The sequence below is a fragment of the Tupaia chinensis genome, unplaced genomic scaffold (genome assembly GCF_000334495.1).
Source record: "Tupaia chinensis unplaced genomic scaffold, TupChi_1.0 Scaffold000561_1, whole genome shotgun sequence".
Lineage (NCBI taxonomy): Eukaryota > Metazoa > Chordata > Mammalia > Scandentia > Tupaiidae > Tupaia > Tupaia belangeri.
Genome location: NW_006160074.1, coordinates 3,942,200 through 3,951,305, shown reverse-complemented (window position 1 = coordinate 3,951,305; position 9,106 = coordinate 3,942,200). Strand labels below are relative to the sequence as shown.

Below are 9,106 nucleotides of genomic sequence, written 5' to 3'. Positions count from 1 at the left end.
CCTGTCTGGCGAGCGCACACGCCCTATAGGAAAAACCTCTCCAAAAAAAAAGTGAATGAATTTGAAAATTTTTTTGCCATTCTTTTGTCCTTTTAATATACCCCCACTTTGTGGGTTGTTTTTTTTAGAGGTTTTTGCTATAGAGTGCATGCACTCACCAGAAAGACAGAGAGACAGAAAGCGAGAAATCATCCCCCCCAGTGGGGATAGCCACGCCGCAATCCCTTCTCCTCCATTCTTCTCTCGGGATCTTGGGCATGCACGCACACATGCCCAGCGTGAGTTTAAGCCACCAGGTCCAAGACTCGAACTGCAGTCAACTACATGGTAATCCAGCGACACAGCCATTGCACCAACTGCTGGTCCCACTTTGTGTTTTTTTTAAAAATGAATGATTTATTTAATTTCATTTATTATTATTATTATTATTTTAATTTGCTATAGGGCATGTGCACTCACCAGAGACAGAGAGAGAGAGGGAAAGTGAAAAGGCAAATCGCCAGGTCTGGGACTTCGGCTGTGGCCGGCCAATGTGGGATTCCAGCATCTTCACCACATCATCGGCTGGCCCCTGTCGCCCACTTTGAGTAAGCTAAGTACTGTGTCCAGTGGCCATCTGAAGTAATTATGTTTTCTTTTTTATTTACATTAATATACACAATCAAGGTCATTTATTTACATTTTCTATTTTTAGATATTAAAGTATTTTTTAAAGAATTGTTTTATTTAACTGTGTTTATTTATTTATTTATTTTTATTTTATCAGAGAGAGAAAGAGTGAAGGAGAGACAGAGAAAGTGAGAAAGCAATGTGGCAGGCACAACTACATTCACCTGCTTGGGAGTCCAGCACCCTTAACCACCACACCACCTGCCGGCCCTGGTATTAAAATATTTTTTAACTTAATATTGAACTATAAAATATTTACATGATTTCAAGTTACAAAATACTTGAAATATGCATGTATCCCCCCCTGCACATGTGTGTACCAGAGAGAGACAGAGAGAGAGATAGAGAACACTACACAATGGGACATAGTCACACCATAATTCCTTATCCTCTATCCATTTCCGTTTTGTCAGGATTGCTGGACATCCACATGCCCATAATGTGTTTCAGGCCACCAGGGCTGGGATTCGAACCATATGGTCTGCTAGGTGGGATCCAGCTCCCTTAACCACTATGCATAGGTTGGCCCAATATTAAGGTAGATTAAGAAGAGGTTTTTGGGGACCAGCAGTTAGCATAATGGCTATGTCACTGGACTCTCATGTAATTGACCGTGGTTTGAGTCCCGGACCTGGTGGCTTAAACTCACGCCGGACGCGTGTGCATGCATGCCCAAGATCCCGAGAGGAGAATAGAGGAGAAGGGATTGCAGTGTGGCCGTCCCCCCTGGGGGGTGATTTCTCGTTTCCTGTCTCTCTGTCTCTGTCTTTCTGGCAAGCACATGCGCTCTATAGCAAAAACCTCTTCAAAAAAAGGAAAGGTTTTTGTTGGGGTTAGTGAGAGGTCACTGAGTTGCATTAAGTTGAACTAGTTTGATAAATATTGAATAAAGATCAAGTTGCTAGCTTTGATGGAAAAGAGAAATGAGACTATAGCTAATGGTGAAATGAGATTTAAGAGAAGGTTTTTTTTTTCATTTTTTAATATAATTTTATTGTATTTATTTCTTTATTTTAATTTGATGAGAGAGAGACGCAGAGAGAGAGAGGGAAAGTGAGAAAGCAAGCCACCAGGTCTGAGACTCAAACTGTGGTCGCCATGGTCGGTCATGTACGAGTGTCCGGCGCCTTAACACCATGCCACCTACTAGATCCATTTTTATTTTTATTTTTTTTTTTTAAGTTCATTTATTGATTTCTTCCAAAAGAGAGAGAAACAGGAAGACATGCACCCCCAGTAGGGTCTTCAGACCATGATCCAGCCCCCAGTCCTGGGCGGCCCAGACCAGGGTGTGCATGTGCTCACCCAGCATGCTCAGGGGTGTCTCAGGACATGAACCCAGGATCTTCCCACGTGGGTCCAGTTGTGTTACCACTGTGCCACCACTGGCTGCTGCTTTGATTTCTCAGATGCAGTGAGAAGTCCCAGAACACGTTGTTAATAGTATGCTGATGGCGGTAACTCAGAGAGAACTTGATGACCAGGGTTGGGGTGGGTGGGCATGTGGAGGGGCTGGTACTGGACAGGAGCAGTCTGCTCCTGTCTGCACAGCGGCAGGAAGGGAAGCAGAGAGTGGTGGGCGGGAATCTGCTGGATACAGTGAGTAAGGGAGCTCCTCTCTGGTTTTCTTCTACTTCCCTAATGGGGTATGAGGTGAGGCCATCAGCTCTGTTCACGGGCAGGTAGATAAAGCTATTGGGGCCAGCAGGTGGCATGGAGGTTAAGGTGGGTGGATTCCACATGACCGACTGCATGGTTTGAGTCCTGGACCAGGCGGCTTAAAAATCACTTTGACTGGGAACCAGCAGTTAGCGTAATGGCTATGTCGCTGGACTCCCACGTAGTCTACCATGGTTCGCGTCCCAGACCCAGTGGCTTAAAACTCACGCCAGGTGCGTGTGCGTGCATGCCCAAGATCCCAAGAGGAGAATGGAGGAGAAGGGATTGCGGCGTGACCATCCCCCCTGGGGGGTGATTTCTCGCTTTCTGTCTCTATGTCTCTCTCTGTCTGGCGAGTGCACACTCCCTATAGCGAAAAATCTCTCAAAAAAAAAAAAATCACTCTGGCACATATGTGTGTGTGCCCAAAATCTCAAGAGGAGAATGGAGGAGAAGAGATTGCAGTGTGGCCATCCCCCTGGGAGGTGATTTCTCACCTTCCCTCTTACTGTCTCTGTCTCTCTGTCTCTCTCTCTCCAGCAAGCACATGCATTATAAAGGAAAAAAACCTCTTTTAAAAAAGTTTGTAGAGGGGCCAGCAGGTGGTATGGTGGGTAAGGCACTGGATTCTTACATGGCTAACCATGGTTCTAGTCCCAGACCTGGTGGCTTGAAAATCACACTGAGCACATGTACATGCATGCCAGAAATCCCCAGAGTAGAATGGAAGAGAAGGGATTGTGGTGTGGCCTTCCCCCACCAGGGGATAATTTCTCACTTTTCCTCTCTGTCTCTCTCCAGCAAGTGTACACACCCTATTGGCAAATAAACAAACTCAAAAACCTAACAATAAAAGTCTATAGAAAATATATGTTACGAAAAACCTATGCATCGATTTGAAAGTTTTTCTTTAGTTTGCTATAGGGCATGTGTATTCACCAGAGAGAGAGAGACTAAGTGAGAAAGCACCCTCCGGTGGGGGTGGCCACACCACAGGCCCTTCTCCGCCATACTCCTCTTGGGGTTCTGAGCATGCATGTAGGCACACATACCCCAGGGTGTTTTTCAAACTGCCAGGTTTTTGGACTCCAACCATGTAGGTAGCCATGCAAGATCTAGCTATCTTAGTCACCCACACTGCTGGCTGGCCCCCAAAGTCTTTTGCACTAACATAAACTTATCATTTAATTGTACATTTCCACCAACTTTTTTAAAAAAGAATTATTTTATTTATTTATTATTATTATCATTATTATTTTCGAGTTTTATCAGAGAGAGACAGAGAGAGAGAGGAAGTGAGAAAGCAAACCACCAGGTCCAAGACTTGAACCGTGGTTGGCCATGTGGGAGTCCAGCACCTTTAACCACCATGCCACCCGCTGACCCCTCCACCAACTTTTTGAAGTCCCCTCGTGCCTTTTCATTCATTCATTCAATAAATATTTATTGTTCATCTACTAAGTACCAAGAACTATGCTAAGTTCTCGGGATGATTTAGCCAATGAGAGGAACGTCCTTGCATTTCTGGAGTGGTTCAAGTCCTCTGCCCTGGCAGTTACTTCTGCCTGAATCACTCTATGCCAGAATGAATGAATGAATGAGCACTGAGCGGCTCCTGGCAGCCAGAGAAGCCAGGCTCTGGAGCCCTGTCCTGGGCTCCTGTCACTCAGGGTGGTCCTCCCATCACATGCCCTCTGCAGGATTACGAGAAAGCCCTGTTCTTCCCCTGCAAGGCCGCAGAGCTCGTCAACGACTACGGCAAAGGCTGGAGCCTCAAGTACCGGGCCATGAGCCAGTACCACATGGCTGTGGCGTACCGTCTGCTGGGCCACCTGGGCAGTGCCATGGCTTGCTGCGAGGTGGGTACAGGGACATGGGCAGGTGGTTGTAGTGGTGTGATGGGGGCCAGGGGCTGGGTGCAGGACAGCAGGGCCCCCCTCTTCCAAAGCAGCTCACTGAGGCCCCAAGGCTTGCTGCTGGCCAGGCCTCTCCACAGCTGAGCCTCTGAGAGATGGATTTGTTCTCTCCCTTCCCCAGACATCATTGCCTTCCAGACATCCTCAGGGGAAAGGGCTTCCCTCTGTCCCCAGCAACCTCCATGGGCACTTTGAGAAGTGGAGTAGGGGAGGGACCAGCAGTTAGCATAATGGCTATGTCACTGGACTCCCACATAGTCGACTGCGGTTTGCATCCCGGACCCCGTGGCTTAAAACTCAGGCCTGGCACACGTACGTGTGTGCCCAAGATCCCGAGAGGAGAATGGAGGAGAAGAGATTGTGACATGGCCATCCCCCTTGGGGGGTGATTTCTCGCTTTCTGTCTCTGTCTCTCTTTGTCTGTCTGGCAAGCGCACGCACCCTATAGCAAAAAAATAAATAAATAAAAGAAAAAAATGGAGTAGGGGAATCAGCAGATGGCATAATGATTACGTCACTGGATTCCCATGCAGTCAACCATGGTTCGAGTCCTGGACCTGGCGACTTAGAACATGCCAGGCCTGGGTGTGTGCATGCATGCCAAGATCCCGAGAGGATAATGGAAGAGAAGGGACTGTGGCATGGCCATCCCCCTGAGGGGGTGATTTCTCACTTTCTGTCTCTGTGGTGAGCACACACATCCTGTAACAAAAAATCTCTCTTAAAAAAGTAGAGTAGGAAGAGAGTCAGTCTCTGAAATTCCATTAACCTAAGTTCAAGTCCAAGCTTTGCCACAGAGTAGCTGGGTGGCCTTGGTGCTGGGTGGCCTTGGTCAAGCCATTTCTGCTCTGTCAAGTGACAGCGGCCACCTCCCTGGGAGCCACGACCTCCGTGGGTTGGAGCACAAGGCCTCAGTACCACGATAGCTGTACTAGGCCCCGCAGATACTGGTGATCTTTGGGCTGTCCCTTCAGAGGGGCCGGCTGTGGAGGGTGTCCCTGCAGGCAGATGAGCAGACCTGAGTGGCCCATGGGTCTCCCTCCCAGGAGTCTATGAAGATCGCACTGCAGCATGGCGACCGGCCGCTGCAAGCACTCTGCCTGCTCTGCTTTGCTGACATCCACCGGAGCCGTGGGGACCTGGAGGTGAGGTCACCAGGGTGAGGAGGGTGGGGAGGGGGTCCGGCCTGGCCCAGCGTGACTCCACCTCCACCTGGCTCTGCAGACGGCCTTCCCCAGGTACGACTCCGCCATGAGCATCATGACGGAGATTGGAAACCGCCTGGGGCAGGTGCAGGTGCTGCTGGGCGTGGCCAAGTGCTGGGTGGCCAGGAAGGCGCTGGACAAGGTGAGATGGGCCCTTTCCTAGAGCCCCCAGCTCTCCCCAGTGGGGCCGTGGGCCAACCTGGTGCTGGACAGGGCTCTTTCAGCTACTTCCTCTGACCTTTACGCTGGACCCAGCGAGGCCAGGATGGTCCTGATCATTTTCGAGCTTCAAAGAAGGCCCAAGGAACTCACAGCTAGTCAAGGCCCAGAGCTGGGGTTTAAACCCAGACCAGCTAGTGACCTTCCGTGCTCTCATAACACCCTGTGGGGTGGACAGTTCTCATTCCCCATTCTGTGTGCGAGTGAACGGAGGCAGGAGATAACGCGCCCTCACGGCCTCCTCGTCTGCACCCCAGTCTCTCTGCTGCCTCCACACACAGGGCAGCTCCCAGAGCCACGGCACACTCCCCAGCTCGCCCTCCCAGGCCCACCCTCCCGACCCCGCCTGTGCCATGAGCCAAGCCCCTGTCAGACAGATCTGCCTGCAGCCCTGGCCTGTGCTCGCCTTCCAGGCTCTGGACGCCATCGAGAGGGCCCAAGACCTGGCCGAGGAGGTGGGAAACAAGGTGAGACCTGAGTTTGCCTCCCAGAGGGGACACCATGGCTGGAACTCGGGATGGGGGAGACCCTCCTGAGCCTGCTGGTACCTAAGCCCTTTCTGCTCCTTGGGGCCTGCCCACGCAGCCAGCCCTGGGCCTGGCTCATTCTTTTCCACCCAGAGACACCGAGGGCGGGTTGGGAGTCATAGCTCGGAGGACAGCAGAGCCCTCGCAGCCTCTCGGTGTGGAGTCAAACTCCTGACAGCGGCCTCCTCTCCCTGGGAGTGGGCACACACGGGCCTTGCAGCTCTCAGGGCCAGGGCTTGCCATCGCCCTGCCAGGTGGGCCCCAGATGAGGAAGGCGAGGCTGTCCAGGTCGAAGGCCCCACACCTACTAACGGCACTTTCTTCCCTCCAAAGCCCACGTTCCTTCTAGAGCACACGTGGCCCCTTCCAATTTAGTAATCGTATCCACACCTCAGCACGTGAGAACAGGCTCAGCAGGGCTCAGTCTTCAGGGAGATGGGAGTTGCTCTGGGATCAGGTGCACAAAAATGCTAACTGAGGGGGCCAGCAGATGAAATGGTGGTTAAGGCTCTGGACTCCCCACATGGCCAACTGTGGTTTGAGCCCAGACCTGGTGGCTTGAAAATCACACTGGGGGGACCAGCAGAGGGCATAGGGCTACGTCACTGGACTCCCACATATCAACCGCAGTCCGAGTCCTGGACCTGGCGACCTAAGACCCACACCGGGCATGTGTGCTTGCATGCCCAAAATCCTAAAGGGAGAATGGAGGAGAAGGGCCATCCCACCAGAGGGTGATTTCTCACTTTCTGTCTCTCTGGCGAGCGCACACGCCCTATAGCAAACATCTCTTTCAAAAAGAGAGACAATCGATCCTTTTGTGGTTCATAAGTGTGATGATTGGATGTTCACGCCTGTGCGTGGATGTGCCTCCCTCCTGTTACGACGCCGGCACACTACCCGTCTGACGTGGAAAAAAGAAAAAGAGACAATCACGCGGGGTGCATGTGTGCGTGCCCAGAATCCTACGAGGAAAATGGAGGAGAAGGGATTAGGGTGTGGCCTGGGAAATTTCTCACTTTCCCTCTCTCGGCGTCTGTCTCTCCAGCAAGTACTCATGCCCTATGGCCAAAACCTTAAAAACAATTTTTTTTTTAAAATAAAATGCTAAACTTTTTGCCTGGGCCAGATTAGAGGCACTTGGGTTTACCGGGTATCTTGGGCTGATCAGAAATACTGAGGAGCTGGGCCAGCCCATGGTTTGGTGGTTGAGGTGGCTGGATCCCACATGCCCCACCAAGGAGAGATGGGTGCAAAAGGAATTGTGTGGGTGTGACTTTCTCAGGTTTCTTCTCTCTGGCTCTCTCTAGGGAGCACATGCACCCTCTAGCAAGTTTAAGAAGGGCCAGTCTGGGAGGCAGGTGGTGCCTTGGTGGTTAAGGTGCTGGACTCCCACATGACTGACCGCAGTTAGAGTCCTGGGCCTTGGTGGCTTGAAAATCACACTGGGCACATCTACGTGCATGCCCAAAAATCCCGAGAAGGGAATAGAGAAGGGATTGCCGTGTGGCCATTCACCTTGGGGGGTAATTTTTCACTTTCCCTGTCTCTCTCTCCCCTGTGAGTGCGTGCATGCCCTATATCAAAAACTGAAAAAGAAAAGAAAAAGGGCCAGCCCGTGGCTTGGTGGTTGAAGTAGCTGGATCCCACACGGCCTACTATGTGTTTCAAATCCTGGATTTGACAGCTTGAGAAACACGTTGGGCACGTGTCACATGTACATGTGTGCCCAAAATCCCAAGAGGAGGGAGAAATAAGGGGAGAGACTGTGGTGTGACCATCCCTTATGAGGGGTGCTTCCTCTCTTTTCCCGGAAAGTGCATGCACCCTTGGCAAATTTTTTTTTAAATGCTGATGAGCTATTGCATATACATGTAATTTGTAGAAACAGGAGAGCAGACGAATTACTGTGGAGTCAATTTAGATTTGGTGGACATAGGGTCTCCAGGTGATTCTAGGGGGAAGACCTCTGACTTCACCTCCTTCTCTGGAAAGGGAAGAAGGCCCAGAGAGGGCAGCACATCTTTCCCAGGCCCACCAGCAGGGCAGGGGGGAGCAGGTGGAGCCGGAGCCTGCTCGCTGACGCCCGCTCTCCTGCCCTCCCGCCCAGCTGAGCCAGCTCAAGCTGCACTGTCTGAGCGAGAGCATCTACCGCAGTAAGGGGCTGCAGCGCGAGCTGCGTGCGCACGTGGTGCGCTTCCACGAGTGCGTGGAGGAGACGGAGCTGTACTGCGGCCTGTGCGGGGAGTCCATCGGCGAGAAGAACAGCCGGCTCCAGGCCCTGCCCTGCTCCCACATCTTCCACCTCAGGTGCGGGCTCCTGGCCGGGTGGGCAGCGGGTGGGCAGGGCCCTCAGGGCACTCTAGGGCCTCTCTGGCCTTGGCAAATTCTCTCCCGCTCGTGGTGTAGTGGTAATGCGGTCGGACCTGCGGGGGAAAGGCCTGAGTCCCAGGGCAGTCATCCTTGAGTTCTCAGGGCACCCGTGCCTACCTTCTGGGCTGGCTGAGGCTCGTGGGGTTTGCAGCATGAAGACGATGTAGGAGGTGTCTGTCTGTCTCGTAGAAGAAACAAATGAATAAATTTTAAAGTAATAATAATATTAGTAATACCAAACACTTATTAGCATTTTCCGTGCCCCAAGCATGTTCTAAGAGCGTCCCACAGGGACCAGCAGTGGCGTAATGGCTATGTCACTGGACTCCCATAGAGTCGACCTGTGGTTTGAGTCCCGGACCCGGTGGCTTAAACTCACACTGGGTGTGTGTGTATGCGTGCCCAAGATCCAGAGAGGAGAGTGGTGAAGAAGGGATTGCAGCGGGAACCAGCAGTTAGTGTAATGGCTATGTCGCTGGACTCCCACGTAGTCGACCGCGGTTCGCGTCCCGGACCCGGTGGCTTAGAACTCACGCCG

The 9,106-nt window shown here is 51.8% G+C and overlaps 1 protein-coding gene and 1 non-coding gene across 2 annotated transcripts in view; both read left to right on the top strand.

Moving 5' to 3' along the window:
* RAPSN (receptor associated protein of the synapse) overlaps positions 1-9,106 on the top strand; it is a 13,769-nt gene that overhangs the window by 3,730 nt on the left and 933 nt on the right. Inside the window, exons 3-7 of the mRNA XM_006157818.3 lie at positions 4,029-4,187; positions 5,291-5,389; positions 5,469-5,591; positions 6,082-6,135; positions 8,306-8,505. Coding sequence (XP_006157880.1) covers positions 4,029-4,187; positions 5,291-5,389; positions 5,469-5,591; positions 6,082-6,135; positions 8,306-8,505 — 635 coding nt within the window. The remainder of the gene's footprint in view (positions 1-4,028; positions 4,188-5,290; positions 5,390-5,468; positions 5,592-6,081; positions 6,136-8,305; positions 8,506-9,106) is intronic.
* Positions 7,008-7,105, top strand: LOC114009551 (small nucleolar RNA U13). The gene has a single exon (XR_003550951.1). It is a non-coding gene; the product is annotated as a small nucleolar RNA U13 (small nucleolar RNA).